Source organism: Argentina silus (assembly GCF_951799395.1).
Source record: "Argentina silus genome assembly, chromosome: 1".
NCBI lineage: Eukaryota > Metazoa > Chordata > Actinopteri > Argentiniformes > Argentinidae > Argentina > Argentina silus.
In genome coordinates this window covers 11,081,930-11,103,117 of record NC_139655.1, presented here as the reverse complement: position 1 = coordinate 11,103,117, position 21,188 = coordinate 11,081,930, and the positions used below count along the sequence as shown (strand labels likewise).

The following is a 21,188-nucleotide window of genomic DNA, read 5'->3' as shown; positions in this document are numbered from 1 at the left end:
GATGGCTAGAGCTCATGTGACGGAGTGTTCCTCGGGCCCTGCAGACAGACACATGTTAATTGCGTCTTAAGAGTTGTGAGGAGACAGCACAGCTAATCATGTAGAGACAGTCTGCACACGCAGACTTCAAGTCTCTTCCAGTGTCATTATATAATCACACACTCTTAACTTATGTGCACTTGCCACATTATGCTGACACACCCATACACTCTCTCATAACACACACTCTCTGATCAGACACTTACTCTCAGGGCTATAGCATCATGACACACTCTCACTGTATATACTCTTGACAACAAACAAACATGCTAATTCACAGACATACTGGGAAATTATGTGTGTGTGTGTGTGTGTGTGTGTGTGTGTGTGTGTGTGTGTGTGTGTGGCATTCACACCTTTCTTTGTGCACCATCATGAACCACCTTTCTCCTTAGCTCTGCATTTGCCTGAGCGTATCGTCAATGTGTAGTTTGATTTGAAAACAATCCCAACCATCAGGCCAATAATACTGTGCAGTCAGGGCTGGGCCTCCTCTGCCATTCAGCTGGATGGGCTAGTATGGCTCTCGGGGGAACGCCCTAAATGAGGCCCTAAGGACCAACATACCAGTGAGAAAAAGGCCCTCCATTAGCAATGACCAATTAGCATAGCCCTATGTACACAGCTTTCAGAGACCTCTCCCCACCACCCCGCTGTGTGGGACACCTGTATTGACATTGGCAGGACACTCTGCTCACTTTCAGACCGAGCCAAAAATGAAAGCAAAGCATCTCTAACACTCCTCTGGCTCACCAAACTCTAAATACCTGCAAGGGTTCAGAGGAAGGGTGTGTCGCTGTCAGTCAGATATGCTAGTAACATGGCTACAGGACTAAAAAACAAAAGTGGGTGTTTGGTTCATCAGATGAATGATACTATCATCAAACATCCCCCCCACACACCTTGAGGTGCCAATGGCTCTAAATACTCTTAATATGGTAATGTTAGTCATGATTAAAGGTGATACCAATTAACTCAACAAACATATTGTTTTACAATGTTTGTTGTTTACAATATTTGTGATTGCTTGAAATGGCCACAGTTCCTTTTTTACAAGCTGTTCCTGAGATTGATGACCACAGCACTATGGATACAGGGCAATATAGCCCACTACTGTAGCTCATAACGTAAAGGAATAGCAACAAGTTTTACAGAAAGTTTTGACTCACCAGCTGACATTCAGTTTAGTCAGCCTTTTCCCTTGAATGGAAATCAGCAACACCCAAATGTCAAAAACCTGAAAATGATACTGATGCGTTCAGTATTGGGGAGTAGTTCCACTACATGCAGCTCAACTATTTGTTTAACTACATTTTGCTGTAGTGTGGTGGTAATTAAACTAAATTCAAATCTTAGAAGTGTTTTCAGTAGGTAACTACTTATTTTGCCATGTAGCAGTGTAGTGAGCTACTGCCACTATTCACTACTGTACATTTCCCCCAAAAAACAAATAAAGAAATAGGAATGTAACTATTATTCCAGCCCTTGAACTTCAAATACTATTTATCACCTCGCTGCTTCCCGTCTCCCCACTTTACTCCACCCACCTCACTGTTTTTTTTAAATAATCTTTCTCATTGATTTCAGAGCGCTTCAGTCATTTTAGTTTCTGTTATACAGACTGGTCATCTGTCAGTAACTGACTGTCAGGTGTTGGACGAAGAAGTTTCGATGTAGTGAGCTACTCATTCAAAGTAGCTTTAGTTTGACTAAGTATATTTATCTTAAAGGTACTTTAGTGTAGCTTAACTTCTTCCCTTGTAAAGTAATTCGTAATTTAGTTAAATACATGTTCAGAGTAGCTTCCCCAACACTGTGTATTTGATACCATTAGTCTCACTAACTATAAGTTGACTAGTTAGTCAGAGCCATAAAAACATGACTAACTTATAATTATCAACCAACTGAGAGTGGGAGTTGATATATTTCGTGTATTTCTCCTTTTCATTTAAAAATGCGTGATTACTCTCCATATTATAATATTTATGTTCAGTACATGCAAAATAGTCCTTAAGAGGCAAATAGTAGTCAGGATGAACCCTCGCCGAGGCTGGCGTTAGCTCGGAAGGCAGGAAGCGGCGTGGGCAGTCTCCCTGTGTGTCACCGCCTGCGTCAGACGCCAGGAGGGAGTTTTCCACTGACGAAAAAGGCTGCGCTTCTGAGCAGTCTGGTTCAGACAAGGGAAGCGCTTCAGCTGGTACGGTCCTCGTACAATAGCGAGACAAAAGCAAGCGGTCCGTGCGAGGATAAAGCGCAATTGTATCGCTTGGATTATAAATATTTTATCAGCTGACCTGTCATATTTTCACTAATGGTGATCGGATACGTGAATTCTTGGTGAGTACAGCAGTGCGCTGTTGGTTGTTTAACACCGTTCTTGTAATTTATGTCTCAAACCTTGGGGGTGGAGACAAGCCAAATAGTTTGGATGTTCTTTTCCCTATGTCACCAGGGCAGACATAACAGTTGCAGTTATATTTTTTTTTCCTGATGGTTAAATGTTTGCCGGTTTTATAGTTCAATACTTAAAATATGCCTAAATACTAAGCGAAACGGTTAATTTCGTTTATGGTCTCATTGCAATCACTTGTCATTTTAGTTGTTGAAATTGCAAATTGACTTGGCTACTTTTTAAATGGTAATATAAGTTTTGTTGGCCTGGGCCTGCAACAAACATGCTGTTTTGGGGCCAGCGTGCAGGTGTGGATAATTAATTGGATGGTAGAATATTGCTGAGTGTTGCAGCGCGCGATCATTGTTCTACGTTTGTATTAATTGTAATTTGCTCTTACTGAGCAATTTACTTCCATCAACTTTATGGATTAAGATAATTGTACATACAGTTCATCTGTGCATGGGAGGATATAGTTGATTTATACTATTTCGGTGAGTCGGGATGAATGCCAGTGTGTGTTGAGTAGCATAAATTGATTCCTTGTTCACCTCCACAGTGGCGCGTCTCTGTAACTAGAGCGACTCCTGAAGGCACTACAGCACACACAGCTGATAGAAGGGTTGTCATTGTAATTAGCTTGCATTAATCACGACGAATCACAAGGACCCGCAACACGAGGGAGGCTGGTCACGACTAATGACACTTTGTATAGCCTACTGCGTGATTGAATGGTTGACAGAGATATCAGAGTTTGCCGCGCGCAAATGTAATTGACCATGTGTGGAATGTTGATCACATTGTTATACTGTATATCTGTTTATTTGACTACAACGACATTAATAATCATAGGCTACGGCCTAGGAATGGTCTAATCATAGAATAATTATATTTATATAGTTCTGATCAAAGGAATCCTGTCGATTAGTCGCTGTCTGCCTAAATGAAAAAAAGGTCCTACAAGTTATCAATTAGTAATTGGTTGAATGTCTATTCAACCAAATGTGAGTCTCATAAAAGCCCATGCGTTTGTGTTAATCTATTATTAGCCCGTATTGTTTTAATATTATATGGCAATGTGTTTCAGTATTAATGTATGAATGCGTTATACAGTATGAGTAGCTTCTCGCTGGAGTCTGTTTACTGGTATGTGTCTCTAGCGCGACCTCACTCGGATCATTTGGTGGAATCATGTTCTCTGGAATTATGGAAGGCTGAGTAATCCTTTGTTTACAGCCCCATGTATGTGGGCACGCGTTTGGATTTTTATTTCACTGTACAATTTGGGTTTTGAATTAAATTGAGTATTGTTATTTTCATATTCTCTGTTTACAGTTGGTCACTCTCCCTTGTGGTCTTGACAGTTCCTCATAAGCATTTGCATCTGATAGATGCACCATTTCCACAGTTTCTTTTTAGTCAAAGTGATTTCTTTGTTTCTGTTTTCAACATTTAATTTGAATAGTTGACTGGTGTTTTACAGGTAGGCAATTTAGCTGCCTTTGCACACTGATGTGGTTGCCATGCCAAGACTACAGATGCTTCCCATCTGGCAGCTGTTCCATGATGGGAGTCATCCACATTTCCTGTCTCACCTAGTTCTGCTCCTAACTAACCCACTCACCTACCTACTGGTCGTCCTGGAAACTGGAGATGAGAGACACTGTTTATAGATTATTTGAATGGCCACTTCCTGTGCACTGCGGTGCATGTTTCGCAACCACAGGAAGCTGTTTAACTGGCACGCTCTCTCTCTCTCTCTCTCTCTCTCTCTCTCTCTCTCTCATCTACCTCATACACACTCAGACACACAGCGTTGAGCCTTAGAGGTGCCCTCCTCAGCTGTGAGACTGTTCAGACAGGCTGTCTGTCCCTTGTTAATTTTGGTAGCACAGAATAGCCAGGCCTTTGTGTCCGTAGACAGGGGGGGTGGGGCACGGGTAGAGGGAGGGTGACTGTCTTTCAGGGGTGACGTAGCGGAGGGGTCCCATCTGCTTTGTCCTTCCCCAGCATTCCTTGCAGCTTGTGAGGTACCAGCGAGTGCCCCAGACAAGAGCTGACCCCTGAACTCCCCCTACACACACACACACAGCTCATGTCCCCAGGGAGTAGCCCATCTGATTAGTGTTGATGCTGTTGTCTGTTTTTATCAGTAGTTGGCTAGTTATGATTTTCACTGTTAGTTATGCAAAGATTGTTTTCTTTTTACTTTTCTTCCTCATCCCTGGAGCGAGTTTGTGTCCATCATGCAAATCCTTCAGGGTGAGATGAAAATGTTACAGGTTAGGCTTGCCTGTATCTGCAGCTCCAGTTGCTATCTCACTGTATAAATATTGTCTTTCTCTTAAATACATCAGAAAAGCTCAAATTGGCCGCTAATGTCAGCAACTGTAGTGTTGTGTGACATATAAGCAGTTTGAGAGTTCACCTCTTGCAGGCATTGCTCCATTGTATTAAATAGCCATGAACATTCGCTTGTGCAGTTTTTGGAGTTTGATTGTGTGGCTTGGGTATGAATAAGGCATGTGCAGTGGAGATACAGTTGAGTGTTTTACACTAACCATAACCCATTGTTAAACAATTTAGGCCTAGATATACAACTTGTAACTTTGGCTGCAATAGGCAGCACCTATTCCTAGTAGGGACACACCTTCAACTCTAGTCTGCACAATAGATTATTGACAGCTGCTCTGAAAGCATGCATGGTCCGCGACACATGCAGACTAATACCTCATCAGGTGTACCGAGCCATGGATCCTATTGTCTCTTGGGAATTGCAGTTTTGAGTTGTTAGCAGGGGAAACACATCTGGGTTAGATAGAGCTTGTGTTATCCCTGTATTAAAGTGAGGGTGACCCTGCCAGAAGGGAATTCTTGTGGGTTTGAGACATCACATTATTTATTTGTTTAAATGTTCCCCCTCTCCTCCTCCTCCATCCCACTACCTCTCCTTTTAGGAATGAATGTGTGCATGGGTTGTGGCACGGGAACAGACTGTTTCTTTGGCAGGGTCTGAGTTTGAAGGATACAGCTCCAGTGAAAACAACAGCCTCTTTCTCAGAGGACAGTAGTTCCCTCTGCTGTGCCACCAGGTGGAGTGATTTCCTGTCATGCCTGGGTTGGGAAATCTTGTTGCTCAGCAGCCCTGCTCTGGCTGGAATTAATGCCAACTCCAGGTTGGTTGGTGTTATCATTTACCTCTTCCCACTGATGGTGCCAAGAGTGAGAGGCCTATCGCCTATAGCGCCCACGGGGACTGCATGCCTAGACACGCATCCACACACAAGCACATGCTCATCATTATCACATTATGAGCCCTCGCTCACTGTGTGGGCTGTTAGTTTGCCATGTAAATGCTGGCCGCTGCTTCAGGTTAGCATAGACCTGAGACACACACCCCCACCCACCCACCCATGCTGTTATCAGCTGTGGACGTGCAGGACAGGCAGGGGGCAAAGTCAACTGACTGGTCATCATGTCTGCGTGGCTTTGGGTGCAGATGGGGGTAGTTTGGTGTGTGTGTGTGTGTGTGCGCCAAGGGGCTGAGTTGCTCCCCCTCTGTTCTCCCTAGTTGATGGACCTGTTGGGAACAAGAGGAAACCAGAGCACAAACTATGATTGACCCACTAGAAGCTGTAGTCCTTTATCTATTCCTTTGGGAACAGTTGCCTGAAGGTTAGAGGCGAAACTGTTTGTTCAGCAGTTGAAAGCTCTTCTTGTCTTTGGCTTCAGTTATTATTTTGTGGTCTTTTTAGCATTCAGTCAGTATTGAAAATTAAGAAGAAATGATGATGGCTATAGTTTTAATTTATCAGTGTTAAATATCAGTGTTAAGCCTATCTTTTACTGCTGCTAAGCCACTGGATGCATGCTCTTGTTCTATCAATGCAGCATGAATAGGCTAGCTATGCCTTCTGAAACCTTATCGGCAGCCTGTAGCTACATGTATCAGTAGCATCAACTCTTTCCGCTGATATAGTCATGCGTCTGATTTCAGCACTGCGGTGCCTCTGGTGACAAATCTCCCATTTCTCTCCACCGCCGGAGATTCATCTTCCCAACTCTGTGACAACTGGTTGGGGAGCACCTCATTGGATGCCTCCTTTATCTGCCTGCCAGTGTGGTTGATGGAATGACAGTGATGCATAATTTAGTGTGCGGTGAAAACATGCGGTGCTCTCTCCGGCTCGGCTGTCCGATCACATCCCCTCTCTCTTTAAAAGGCTTCACAGGCAACAGCTCCGCTCTTACTTAGAGTTGGTGCTGAGATCTCGCTCTTTCTTTTATTTTTTTCCCGCTTCCTTTACAAATTAGCCAGTGCATGTATAAAACCCGGCTTTTTTTGCTCTCTTTCTCCCTGCTCCCCGTGCCTTGTGTGGGTGCGGTGGACAAGCAGCATGAGAAGCTACCAGATTGACTACAGACCGTCCCCTCACTGGGATTAACCTCTCACCATTGTTTCTGCCCGTTGAACAAGATTAACAAATCAATGTGTCAGGTAGACTGCAGTCAAGAGACAATGACCCACTTCTGACACCACCATGGTGTCTCTCTCTCTCTCTCCACTTCTGTACATCACTGCAGCCTTTAATTAAACAGACTTTGTTTAGCTGGCTCCCTGCTCTCCCTTGGGGATGCCTTGCTTTGTTTTCATTTTTTTTAAGGGGAGTGAAGGGTGGGGGTAGGGTGATGGGAAAATGTAAGGTGAGCCCATGTGTCCTCTGTGCTCTGTGTATTTGTGGTGTAGTGTTGGAAATGAGAGCGTCATATGTTAAGTGGACCAGACAAGCAACAGATGCTGCACCCAGGTGTTCCTAATGCTGCTCAATGCAAATTGTCTGATGTTTGAAGAGGACTGGAAAGAAGCATTGAGAGGTGATTTTCTATTCACATTAGTTGATGAATCGTGATTAGGATGTTGTTTTTTCAGAATTAAATGCTAGCGCAGACTAGCACTAAGCACTCTAACTGGACAAAGAGGTAATCAAAGCTGATCTCCTTTTGTACATACTGTAGCTATTGGATAGCCTGGCGTGATTCATTGATCAGCCATGCACAAGGGACAGCAGTGTCTCTACATTGTATCTCTACGTGAGCGGTGCCACAGTAAAGCTCCTACACGCCTTCCTTAAAGCTGCACCTAGGCTGACATGCCTGTACATGACAGTCTTTTGCCCATGGCTTTGTCTTTCCATGCTTGTTACACATCTTGCATAATTACTCATACTGCATGCACAAAGCGAAGCGGCTTGGGCATTTTTTTAATTGTTTGCCGTGCTGACGCTTGCACAACAACAGCAAAGCATGCTAGTCGCATGTGGGTTGAAATTCCTGGAGAGCCCATTGGAGGATTGGTGGGCTGGGTCAGGTGTGTCACACCTTGTGTTTGGCACCTTCAGCCTGTGGCGGAGGTGAGGAATTAAGTTGTTGACAGGACAGCTTCTGTGTCTGTCTGTCTGTCACATTTACAACCAGTTTAAAGGATGGATGCTCTTTAAGTTAAGGTTCTCTTATTTCACTGCAAATAGATGTGCTATTGCCAGAGGGGAGGAAAACTAAGGTATGTGTGCAGGGCTGTTTGGACCTGAAATACAAGTCCACAGAATAAGAGCTGGTATATGGAGTATCACAGGTTATTGCCTTTTTTACTGTCTTTCACAACATTTTTGGCATGGATTTATTGAGGACATAAAACCATGATAAACAAATCTGTGATGTATTGTTTGTTTTTAAATGATAGTAGCATCTGGAGATATGATGCAATGAATGCAGGCTGAACATTTTGACACTGAAGACTTATCTCTTTGAGTAAACCTCCCTGTACATCAGCGAAGGGAGTGTCTGTACTGGAGCTAAGCCCAGCCACTCTTCCCTCCTCCTCTACCTTCTGCTCTCCCTCCTCCTCCTCTCTTCCCTCCTCCTCCTCCTGGGTTGTTTGTGAATTAGCTGGTGCTCAGACCCAGACTGTGGTGATAACCTGTCTCGTCTCACAGTCACGACTGCCACTCACTTCCTAGAAGTCGTGAACACGATGAGTGTCTCTGACTGTGTCTGAGCCACATGACGCAACAGTTATTTACTGCTCATTTACCATAGAGCCGTGGTAGCTTTCCAGGAACATTGGAACAAACAATGAATGAGCAGTTATCATGTTAATGTCACACACATTTGATCTCTGTTCACGTTCATGTCCAAATGTCTTTGGCAGTGAGATCATTCGAGGCAGTAACAGACTATTGAGTAGTGTGACGGACAGTGTCTGAGTTAGAGGTAGTGTATGCAGGATTGTGAACTATAGGGCCATTAATGAATTCCTCAAATAGGTGTCCTTACTATCTGTGTAGAAACTGTTCTCTCTCTGAGGTTACAACTAAACAGGGTTTGGTAAATAGAGGTGACAGGACAGGGGGCAAAGCCCAACAGATATTTTGAGGAAACAAGTGGACATACAACATTCCTTTGGTCAGGAGACGTTAGCAGGGCCGCGGGGGCCAGTCTCTCTCTCCCTCCCCTCTCAAAAGATTGATTGTTTTTATCGCTGAACCAGCAGCCTCTCCACGGGAGCTCTGAAAAAAATGCATTCAGGAGTTGCATAACAAACATGTTGACTGTGCCAAGCTGTACACATATTTACTACGAGGGCCTGTAAACATGTTAAACAGGGCCAAGTTGTAAACTACCGTAGTCCTTGCGGTGGATTTGTAGGGACTGGCTTCAAATTGTGCAAATTGTTGAGATAAGATAGTTTAGGCCAGTCTCTTGCTGGGTTATTTGGTTGCCTCCTCTCTGCTTCTTCCGACCTGATGATCAATGCATTTGCTCAGCTGATTTGTAAGTGGGTGAAGGGTCCTGTAATTGTTGACATGTGCTGGTAGTGCCTGAATGATTACTTCCTGTGCCGTTCCTCCCTCTGTCTCAGCTCAGAGTGCAGCACGAGATGATTGGCTATGAATGGTCTCACATGGCAGAACACGAGTGAGCGCAATATGAAAATACAGGCTTTTGCCTATTACCTATAAAATCATCACTATAACGTATATCCACGAACACAGCAATGGTTTTATAGGCCTTCTGTATTGATGTTATTCAGAATATGATTATCTAGGCTTGGGCAAATTTATAATTGTATGTATTTAGATTTGACCATGACACCCTAACAACATTACCCCCGTCACGTTTGCCAAAACTTAATGATATGCTGATTATGCTAATTGAAAAACATGCTAATAACCCCTCCCCTCCTTTTCCTGTGTCTTGCAGATCATCCATGCTAGCGTCATGAGCGGCCTACTCAAGAGGAAGTTTGCAGAGGTGGACGAGGACCCATGCTACTCCTCGTCCTCCCCCTCGTCCCTGTCCTCCTCGGCCTACTCCGGGTGGGATTCTGAAGGGGAGAGCTGCTACTCTGACACCCTGGACTCCACTCCCAGCAACCCCAGCTCCCCAGCCACTCATTTCAACAGTAAGTGTCCCCTCCATCTTCCCAAAACCCCTGCCGTGTCAAACAATGCATGTTTTATTTGCCTGTCTTTACCTCGTTGTGGAAGCACTGCATGTCCTGGCTGATAACTAATGACTACGAGGCAGAGGTTGAGGCATTAAGGCAGCCAGCTGCACATGAGACGGTTCATTAAAATCGCTGGAGACGTCTGCATGAATACCTTTTGATTTCTAGCCCTGAGGCCATAGATTCTCTCAACAGCTTCATTATGTAGAACGTGCACACCTTGGCTCTGTCTCCTCCTACCTGCACAGCCTTGGGTAAAGCTTAACTTCACTTCTCACTCCAAGAGTGATGAAAGGCAGAATTGTGTCTGGGCTGTCTGTCTGTCTGTCTGTCTGTGTGTGTGTGTGTGTGTGTGTGTATGTGTCTGCCCTCGCTCGCGTTTGGGGGATTGTGGGATTGGCGGGGGTTGGTGGAGAAGGACAAACAGTTGTGAGGTTCCCAGGATGGCGGGGCAGGGAGCCAGGGAGAGAGGGGTGGCAGAGTGCCAAGCGGGAGAACACACAGAGCCTTGTCTGGGGGCCGGGCACGGACCCAGCACAGGTGCTGAAAGAGGTAGAAGGAAGGAGGGGGGGGGGAGGGAGAGGATTATGGAGAGTGTGGGTTAGAAAAGAGAGCATGTAGGAGCGTGGAGAGGGAAGAGTGTGTTTGTCTAATGGACAGAAAGTTGTTAGTCATTTGAATCGCTATAAAGAAAGAGCAGTGCTATCCCATTAGTAGCCAGTGGAGAGGATGTCATTTGTCTTCCTCGTCGTCTTAAGGCTGACTGCATTTGATGGATGTCAGACTGAAATTGGCATACTAGGTCTCTCATATCTATAGTCAGTGGTTGCAGATGCAGGCATAGTAGGACCATCTCCTCCCTCATGTCTTCCAGGGTGTGTCAGGGAGAGGTAAGAGCAGAGTGATGCCTGCTGGCTGGCCATCATACTGAGGTGAGGGGTCTCCCCTGCCATTGGTCCTCTGGTTCTCTGTCTCACTATGGCTATGGAGAATCAGAATCAGCATGGGGATAGCAGGATAGCTACCACCATGTAAGCACAGTGGCCAGAGAATATGTGATGTGCAGAGTTCGGTTCCCACCAGATACTGAAGGTAATGTAAAACAGCTGTGTTAAAACAGCTGTGTAGAACAACGTTATCCATTCTCTGTTCACACAAGATAAGCATCAGTGAGCTGGCGGCTTTAATGGAGGAAGAAATATTGCATGTCCTAAAGCAAGGCTAAAGAAAAGTAATGTGGAATATTCCTGTATGGAGGAAGTGGAATTTATAATAAAAACTGGATGAACTGTTGGGCTTGTTCCCACATATGGTTCCACTTTAATCCCCATATGGTTTTATTGTATGGTGTGTCTGTATAGAAAAATGGCCCGTCACAGTAGGACCTGAATGTTTTCAACAGAGGGAGGACCTTTTGAGTGGTGCTTGTGACTGGTGGTCTTGGCTGGCAGGGCAGAGTGTTTGTGGGGGCTGTCAGTGAGCAGAGTGATAGTCATGGGCAGCTTTTATGGAGCCTTTATCCCACTCCTGAGAACAATGCTGCCATTCCTAACCCCCCCCCCCCTGCCTCTCCCGGGAAGCCTCAAACTTCCAAAACATTTACTCACTGGTTTGTGATCCTGGTGGATCCGCTTCCTACGCTCCGCTGGCCGCCAGGGGAAATTCCTAGGCTGGGTGGTTTGTTTGTCACGGGGATGCAGGAGAATTGGATCAGAGTCATCGGTTTATTTTATTCTGTTTACACTTAAGGATACATGAGTTTATTTTTAAAGGTGGCAGCCGGCGCATGGCAGTATTGTTTTCTGTGTTTGTGGGCATGAGGGCAGGGGGCAGTGAGTGAGAAAGATGTCCCTTTTCAGTCCATTTAGCAGCCCTTATTATTTCTTTGCAGTGTTACATGATACATAACGCCATCTAGAGGCACAAAGGAGGAGTAGCAACTGGGTGACCGATTTACTTGTCTAAGTGGAGTGTGTTGTCTTCTCCTATTTTCTGATTACACTATTTGGTATAGGCTACTTCAGAAATGGTCCCTTCTGTTCCTGAATGGTCCCTTCTGTTCCTGACCAGTATATTAATCCCCTTCTCTCTCTCTCTGTCCACAGCCACCTCCATACTGAAGAAGGCCAAGCGAGCAAGACGAGGCAATGTGACCTTTGACCAGGTGACGGTGTTCTTCTTCCCACGGTGCCAGGGTTTCACCAGCGTGCCCAGCCGAGGGGGCTGCTCCCTGGGCATGATGCAGCGCCACAGCGCCCTCCGCAGGTACACCCTGGCAGAGTTTGCTGTGGAGCAGCGTGTCCTGCGCCGGGAGAAACTCCTCGACCGGATCAAGGAGGAGAAACTGGAGGCTCTGAAACTGAAGGTGAGTCCTGTGCTCTGGTGCTTTTTTCACCCACATTAGTGTCACGTGTAAGCCTTTTGCAACTGAGTGTCTACTAGAAACAGTCTCTCTGATTGCGAAAGACTTACAACGAATGAGAACTTAACTACAGAGTATTTCAAATGAGTGGCAGTTAAAGACTGGCTTTGGAATAATGAAGCTTCCAATACACGCATGCACCAGAATGAACCTTACACCTCTGTTTCCATCCCAGCTGACCAAGAACGGTACCCAGGAGTGTGAGGAGGCAGAGCGACTGACGGTGGATGACATCCCTGAGGATGAGATTGACATCAGTGGGGCCAACCTGGACGATGGTTCCTTCCTCCACCCGTATCCGTCCAAGAGGCGGCACGTGCTGCTCAAAGCGGCCGGCATAAAGAAGATCGATAAGGAGGAGAAGAGGCAGCTGCACCAGCTGCGGGTATCCAGGGAGGACTGTGGCTGTGACTGCCAGGGCTTCTGTGAACCAGAGACCTGCAGCTGCAGCCTGGCCGGCATCAAGTGTCAGGTACGAGAGCACCACACAGGACTGTCTAGACTGCCACTAACATTTTGTGAAATGTAGTCACTCTACTAGCCATTGTTGGCTTTTTAAAGGCTCTTACAAAATGTAATGAAAATGCTGCTGTACGTTATAAAACAAATGTCTTTTCTCTCCACCCCAGATGGACCATTCGTCCTTCCCCTGCGGCTGCACTAAGGACGGTTGTGGGAACACGGAGGGCCGCATTGAGTTCAACTCCAGCCGCGTGCAGACACACTACATCCACACCATCATGAAGCTGGAGCTGGAGAAACGCCTGGAAGAGCACTCTGGCCCAGAGGAGGAGGATCCTACCCCAGCCCTGCCCAGCCACAGCCACAACCCCCTGGGCCTCCCTTCTCAGGCTGACCACACCATCCCCGCTGGACCCTCCTTCCACTTCAGCTCGGAGCTGGCGGCTGGAGAGAACAGCTGCAGCAGCGACATGACTGACTCGTCGGGTTCCTCGGGCCAGAGCGAGTACTCCGAGGCGGGGGAGAGCCCTCGGGAAGAGCGCCCCCCACTGGACATGGATGACAACGGCCTGAGCCGCATCCTAAGCTTCAGTGACACCGACAACGAGGACTGCTCCATCAGTAGCAGGGGGAGTGGTGATGGAAACAACGTTGCCAATTACAACCAACGGCCACAGCAACAGTCTGTGTTTGGTAGCTTTAGCACGGCAGACTTCCCAGATGAGAATGACAATATCGATGCTGCTCTGTTAGACCCGGCAGAGGATCAAACAGACAATCGGGCTATGGCCATATCAGAACTCTTAGATGAGAACGCAAACCAGGGCAATGGTCTGTTCCACAGCTGTAGTGTTCCCCACACGCCGTCTCCCTCCATTGATCGCTCAGCCAGCTACATGGACCTGAGCCTGTCCTCTGAGTCGGACCTGGAGTTCTTTGATGGCTTCCCCTGCCTAGGGCCCAGCTCGCTCTATAACTCCCTGAAGGAGTACGAACACATGGACAACTTCTTTCAGTTTCAGTTGCCTAGTTACCCCAGCCACCCACAGGCCAACGACCCCGGCACCTGCCTTCTGGAGTCTCTGATTGGCCTGTCAGAATCCGTCCCAGAACCCCCTGCTACTTTTACAGACAATCAGCTGTTGGAGGAAGCCATTAAGTTGTCCGTGATGGAATCTGTGAAAGTTTAACAAGACGTGAAATGTGTAACGGACAATATAATAAACAAAGGGGTACATGCATACTCAAGTTGTTGGTGTAAACAGTTTTGATGTTCAAGGAAGCTGTGATTTCCCTCTTGCCTATTGTTAATGCGATTCCGTACTTGCCTTCCAAATGTTAGCAAAGCAGTTTGTAATGATTGCTTCATAAAATGGCAGCTAACATTTCAGTTAAGAGTTCGACACAAGCAAAACAAGCTCAATTTGATCATATTGCCCTCTGAGTGATCTGTGCCCAATTCTGAGAGAGCTCTTTGAACCAAAACCTTGAACTCCATCCAAAATGAACAGACATGGATTTCTTGATATCAGCCTCATTGGGGCATCTAAACATAGTTGAATGTGCACCTCAGGGACTTTTTCTAGCTTTTGGAGGCAATGCATTGTGACCATCGCTGTGGTGGGTTTTGCTTGGCTTTTTCACAAAACCCTACTGAAATCACAACGTTGTCATAATCTCGGCCCCCATTAGGGCTCAGTTCTCGGTCACAGTTGACTTGAGTTGTTGGGGTCATCCCTGTGTTTCATCCTAAAGCTAGAGGACTCTTCCTCTGTTTCCCCAAAACGGCTCTCGAGGATCTGGTATGGTACAAAAATCCCTCAGAAAGCTCCTTGATCGGCACTTTATCTGTGAAAATAGTGATGAATGAACTACGCTTAGGCAGAGTGGCAGAATTCTGGTTTCCCATCTGTCTTTGAAGTTTAGATTTTGCCCTGTTGTATCCTGTCTCTGGGGTCGATTCAACAGTTCAATAAATTTACATGCTAAATTATGGAGCTTTTTATTTAAATGAGCTGAGTTACCAAGAATATTCAAGCTGAAAATCATATTCAAAACAGAAAAGGCTACTATATAACTGTATTATCTATATTACTTTTATGTTTCTTAATTTATTTCTTTTATGATTTTATTTATTTTTTAGAAAGAAAAACCTACTAAACCTATGTTCAAGCAGCACTGTGGTTTGATATTTATAACCTGAGAGTCTTTCCTTATGCATCTCCCAGTCCCAGTCCTCTTTCTTTATGCCTTTTCAGAGGCATTGTCAGGGAAATTGGATTATTATTAAAAAAACTAAAAAAACTTGGAAAAGTATTTAATATCTATTCTGTTATTACCTTTATTAACATAACATTTTGGTAAATTATTTCTGTCATTATTTCAGCCGTAATTTAATTTATGACATTGTGGGCAATAAAATGGGGATGTTGAGAAGTTAACTCGATGTGCCTGTGTATCAGGGGAGTTATGTTTGCCAGTCGAACGTTCACAGTGCTTCGATTTTAGCTGTGGGACTGAAAACTGTGGAACCTATTTGCTAAATCAACGTTATGGGTGTGTTGTATTGCTGCCTATGATGTAACCATATAAAATTACACTAATATTTTATAACAAATTTGTGTAGATAATTGAGGAAAGAATTCTAATCTGTATCACTGAGAAATTGAATATTTTATTAAGAAAACAACTTGCATAATTTTCCAATATTGAAACCTTTGTAATATATGAATTATAGAGAATATACTTATGAAGGCGATTGCTGTCCAGCATTTTGAAGTATTTTTCATAGCTGCCCCAGTTACATAGGTACAGATTTGTCATTAAATGTAAGTGAATTTGAAAAGATCCATTTGATTGTAGACAGAATTTTGGGGTGGTTGTGACTGAGATCACATGTTGAAAATCAATGTAAAGGTTTTTGTTGATAAAAACTGCATATATTATGCAATTTCTATCGCATTATGCAAAAAGCCTCAAAATAGTTTGTTGCCTCACAAAGTCCTAAGAATATCTTTTCAAAATGGCAATGATTCTTGAACTGCCCCCCTGAGTATGGACATATGAGGGACACTAGAGAACTGATGTACATATCTCATCCTTTCTACAGCTGTTTCTGCAGCCAGTCTGGACCCTATAGGAGTTATGCATGCAGGTCCCTTTTGTATGTTATTCCAATTATTGTATACTTTGAAAAGTGCATAGTGCACATTGGAAATGTATTACTCGCTTTTGCCTTCATTTGCTTACTTTGAAATCCATCAGATATATGCCAACAGGAGGGCACAGAGTTTTGCAAGTCAAATTTAGTTTCTCTTGTATAAGTGCATCACTTCTCATGAAGAAATGGCAACAATAGTTATTTATTCATGTAATGTACCAAGGCTTTTTTCCCCAAGGCTTTTTTTAAAGAACATTTCTTACTTTTGCCTTCTATGTTGTACATATTTTCTGCTTGAATGGTACTGCAGAGCAAACAAAGCTGCTTTATTTTTTACATTTTCACTCTTTAACAGACTGTTCAAAAACTGTTCATTTCATCCAAGTCATTTTGACAGTTTGTCCCTTCAAATAAAAAATCAACTCTTTCTTAAATACTTGACTTTGTGTTATTTATCTTTGCATTCTCTTTTCTTATTTTCAGTGCCACATATGACTTAGATTTTCTCTGGATAAGATAATACTGGGTATAAGGAGCACATCCATACATGCAGTGCGTGTGTGTGTGTGTGTGATTGCACATAGTGTACATGTCTTTCTACTTGTACTCACACAGTCCATTGATATGACAGGCTTAAAGTCTGACTGAAATAACTAAATTATGTTCATATAATGCCCTAACTAGCTTTTCATTGTAATTCTTGACTTTCAAAGAGTGTTTCATATCTAAGTTGTCTCCGAAATAATGACAAGCAAAGGTGTTAATGCTTGAAGTGTGCCTTTTATATTTGATAGCATTAGCTGTGACTTCTGACACCATGAATTACAACAGTTGGACTTCTCCCGTCATGATAAGGCACTGGCAAAGTGTGCCTACCTCACTAAACAAAGTTGCGTGCCCAGCCATGTAGATAGTTGACAGCTATCTAAGCTAGCGTCTCTGGGCTATGGTTAAGTGCTTTCAAAGCTTTCTTCATGATTTGTTGTGTTGCCTTTAGTGTCAGTCCACAGCACATGGTTTTAACCGGAATGGTTCATTGAATAGGCAAAATGGTGCACTGGGGACACCTTTGAGCTGCCCTCTGTGTTTTTATAATTTTTTTGAAAACCACAGGAATTCATCTCTGGTTTCTTGTCTTCATTGTGGAGACGGTGGGAGTGAAAAACCTAAACATTCACTTTAGGTGATGTCATCCTGTAGTCACTTGGCAACCACAACAAACATAAGAAATGGCTGGATCTATGGCCCTGGCTTTTGGCTCAGCATCTTGGAACACTCTTTTCTCATATACTCTCAGTTACTGTAGCACTTTTTAAATTCAATAAAAAATATTTGCAAGATGCACATATTGTGCGCCATTTGTATTGGTAGTTGCGGCAAGAAAGGGTTTTTCCTCTCCAATTACCACATTGTAAAACAAAAATACAGCCCCTCCCTTGTAGCTCATAAAAATGGTTCACCAAAAACCCCTCAATGTCAAATAGGCATGGTTACTATGACGATGATCTGTGTCCAGCATTTCAACATCATTTTCAGAGTGGAGCCTGAGAGGTCAGAAGGGCAGGGGGTTGGGTTTGTGTCCATACAGCCAACCCTAAGGGCTAAGCACTCTGTTTTTCTCTGCTGGCTCCTGTGGCTGAGACTTGCCTTTGTTGACATGAGGAGGATGTGACAGAGGCACAAACACCCAACTCTGTCACAAAGTTAGTAAGCAATTACTGGGATTCTACAAGGAGGCAGAGAATGCAAGGAATGTTTCCATTGTCTTCAGGAAACTGGGCCGACTGTGAAGAGAGCATGCTGTAGATTTCAACATGAGGAAATACCTCCACCTTTTGGTTTTAAAGAGAAGTGCAACAATAATCATACCCATAACATACACAGAGACACCCTTTAGTTTTCATATCAGGTCTTCTGATAATAATATATGAGGTTCAATTAGAAAGAACAGACAACCATGTTTTGTTAGATCATATTTTCCTTTTATTTCAGCTGTCTTTACTAGGACCTCATGACCTGTAAGAAAATGGTATTATCATGAGTAAAGATGTTATCGAAAGGGGTTTAACTAATACAGAATGAGCATACATCGTTTAGATACTGAATCATATGTAAAAGAAAAAAAAGAAGATCATTGTCACCTTTAAAGGGGCAATCTGAGATAGGTTCATACATTGTTGGGACTTTTAAATTCATGGTATATAGCCATTGATTCTTAAGGAATATAACTTATAAATGCGTCGTGAGCTTAGTTACCCATCGGAAACCAAAATATAAGCTTGTTTCACTCCTTTGTTTGTAAACAATGTAATCGTAAACAAACACTGTGCAACTTATACATATGGTTAAAACTATGATTTTGATCTCATGGATGGTAAGTCCTTGCATTCATACTGCCGTCTATGAATGTAGTTACATTTCTCCAGCTCTAATCTCTCAGCTGTTTACCAAAAGGAGTGGCAGGGTGACCTCTTTGTTGTTGTTTAAATCCCAGACTGCCCCTTTAAGTGATATATGATAGTAACTCTCATGGGGAAGTAATAGAGGGAAGAGGGGATGCTAACAGAGTACATCCAGTCTGTGATAGTAACTCTCATGGGGAAGTAATAGAGGGAAGAGGGGATGCTTACAGAGTACATCCAGTCTGTGAAGGAGGAAACACGGGTGAAGACGGTGGGTTTGGAGATCTGGTTGCAGTTCCCGGCTGGAGCGTAGCTGGCCACGCCATGGACCCGCCAGACGTCATCTGTGAAGCAGTTCAGGGGACCTCCAGAGTCACCCTGTCATGAACCAAGACGGCAAAGAGTTTAACATCACCTCGATGAATCAAGACAGGGAAGATGAGTCAAGTTTGACATCCATGCAGTGATGGTTTTGTGCTTGTAAGAAAGAACAGCAGTGATGTAGCGAAAGAGCATGCATGTCGCGATCAAGCTGAGCGCCCAATAGTGACACTAATCAATGAACAGGGATCTGCGCTAATGGCCACAGGTCATGAGCCACGGTCAACACGGTCAACACAGTCAACACGGTCAACACGGTCGACAAGACCAGAGAGAGGTAGAGAGCTTTGGCAGCCAACAGTACCTGGCAGCCAGCAGTGGTGCCTCTCCCTCCAGCACACACCATGGTCTCCTTGGCCAGGCTGCCCCACCATTCATCGGTAGAGCAGACAGAGTGCTCTACCACAGGAATGATCGCCTCCTGCAGGATGTCAGGCACACTGCCTCCAGCTGAGGGGAAGCATGGGAATGAGATTAATCATGTACATACACAAAGGCAAGAGATGAGAAGATAATAGAATTTCAACAAATAACTCAAGCTTTGAAGGTATGACTTCAAGTGTGTGTGTGTGTGTGTGTGTGTGTGTGTGTGTGTGTGTGTGTGTGTGTGTGTGTGTGTGTGTGTGTGTGTGTTGTGTGTGTGTGTGTGCGTGTACGTGTGCGTGTGTGCACTCACTGGCCAGAAGTCCCCAGCCAGTGATGTAGCAGTTGAAGTTGTGAGGCAACGTTTCTCCATCGCCGGGCAGTTCAGCTATCTTCACATATCCGTTGTCATAAATAGATGCGGAGAGTCTCAGCAGAGCAATGTCATTTCTAGAAGACATAAAAAAACACTTTCAGCTGCTCATCTCCTCCAAAGAAAAACATTAATTGTTCTCAAAGGGAAAACGCAGTACTAAGAGACAGACTATTTGTTACGACGGGAGACAATTCTTTTTGATTGGGAGCCCTAGCCTTGCTTGCCCCCTCTTTACCCGTTGCCAAGGTCACCATTCCAGCGCGGATGAACAATGATCTTCTCCACTTGACAAATCTGTTCACTGCCATCATACTCAAACAGGTTGTACTCCCCAAGAACCACACGGTACTGGCTGCTGTCCAGGCTGAGGAGGGTCAAAAGGAAAAAAATAATCTCAAGGTTGAATCAATTCCGGATGTTGAACTTGTTTTATGTTAGAGTCCTGTCAAATGTGAGTATCTTTGGAGTTGGGGATTGTCCTTTACCTCCAAATATAAACAAGGACTATATTTCGGTTTATCAGATCGTCTTTCAAACAGGTACCATTATTGTGTGTAAACTGTGTAACTGCTAACCTGAGGATACAGTGTGCTGCCGTCATGATGTGAAAGGCATCAACGATGGAGCCTCCACAGAGGTGGTAGAAGTCATTGCTGTTGTACGCGTCATACTGGAGGGAGGCCTGGGTGGAAAGAGATGATATAATTAATTATGAGAGGAGAGAGTGTGTGTGTGTGTGTGTGTGTGTGTGTGTGTGTGTGTGTGTGAGAGAGAGATGTGTCGACTAAGTCGAGGCTAATTCATTACATTCTAGATAGCTTAAGAACAGGCTTTATGCAATCACATTCAAGCACATTGGGACAGAGAGAGTGTTACCTGCCATGTCCAGTTGTTGCGTTCAGCATTATTGCCTCCTACCACCTTCTCTGACAGCCTCGCGTTGTACACAGCATGGTTGAGGGGTGCCTTGGCGAAGATCACCCCTATGAGACAGTCAAACCACTGTATCAGCAAGTTAAAGTAGCTTCTGCTTCAGGGTGAATGCATTCAACACACACGACAATGTATTGTATAATACTATTTTTTTTTCTTACCAATGCAAGACAAGAGAACCACAAGCTGAAACATCTTCCCCAGTAAGGTGATTAGATGCAGCTGCCAGTTCCTATTTATACCAATGTACGGATGGTCATCAGAAAAGGTATGATGCAACAGCTTTTTCAGTGCCAAAACAAATGTGTGTTAAACAGTGTTAAAGCACACTGTATCTTTTGGCTAATGGTGGGGGGAAAGCATTCAAGGGTGTGGGATTTTTACAGGTGTCTGACATGTCAAAAAGTACAGATAAACAGGAGATAGCTTGCATCAAAAGTGAGTATACAAATGTTTCACAGACAATACCCAGAGATTCCTAAATCCTATTTTGATATTAATGCAAATTAGTCCTCTAGGACACAATGAATATACAGTGTATTTTAAGTGGAAAAGTGTATGAATGTGACAATATGTAACATATCTTAATATTAGACAATATGTTAACAGAGCAATATAAAAAGGAAACAAAAAGAAATCTTAATTTCAATGTAACATTTAATATGGAACAAACTGTATAAATAGTGCAAAAACAAAGCACTTGTTATGTTGTTTTGGGATGTATTTTTCATGAGTAGTGAACCATGTGGAC

The 21,188-nt window shown here is 44.1% G+C and overlaps 2 protein-coding genes across 3 annotated transcripts; one reads left to right on the top strand and one right to left on the bottom strand.

Annotated features, from left to right (window-relative positions):
* The first annotated feature begins 2,231 nt into the window (after window positions 1-2,231).
* Window positions 2,232-16,397, top strand: csrnp1b (cysteine-serine-rich nuclear protein 1b). 2 transcript variants are annotated; one of them, XM_083683696.1, is made up of 5 exons: window positions 2,232-2,376; window positions 9,692-9,893; window positions 12,044-12,303; window positions 12,536-12,832; window positions 12,990-16,397. In XM_083683696.1, the coding sequence occupies exons 2-5, from the start codon at window positions 9,710-9,712 to the stop codon at window positions 14,010-14,012; spliced, it is 1,764 nt and encodes a 587-aa protein (XP_083539822.1). In that variant the 5' UTR covers window positions 2,232-2,376; window positions 9,692-9,709; the 3' UTR covers window positions 14,013-16,397. The 2 variants fall into 2 exon arrangements, with proteins under 2 accessions (XP_083539822.1, XP_083539823.1); XM_083683697.1 differs by lacking the exon at window positions 2,232-2,376 and adding an exon at window positions 6,045-6,106.
* Window positions 16,398-17,514: 1,117 nt separating this feature from the next.
* LOC310814490 (elastase-1-like) lies at window positions 17,515-20,632 on the bottom strand (the record flags this gene model as incomplete). Its single annotated transcript, XM_083683953.1, has 8 exons — window positions 17,515-17,526; window positions 18,613-18,762; window positions 19,070-19,215; window positions 19,442-19,578; window positions 19,740-19,868; window positions 20,080-20,186; window positions 20,381-20,487; window positions 20,599-20,632. The coding sequence occupies 8 exons, from the start codon at window positions 20,630-20,632 to the stop codon at window positions 17,515-17,517; spliced, it is 822 nt and encodes a 273-aa protein (XP_083540079.1).
* Window positions 20,633-21,188: the final 556 nt, after the last annotated feature.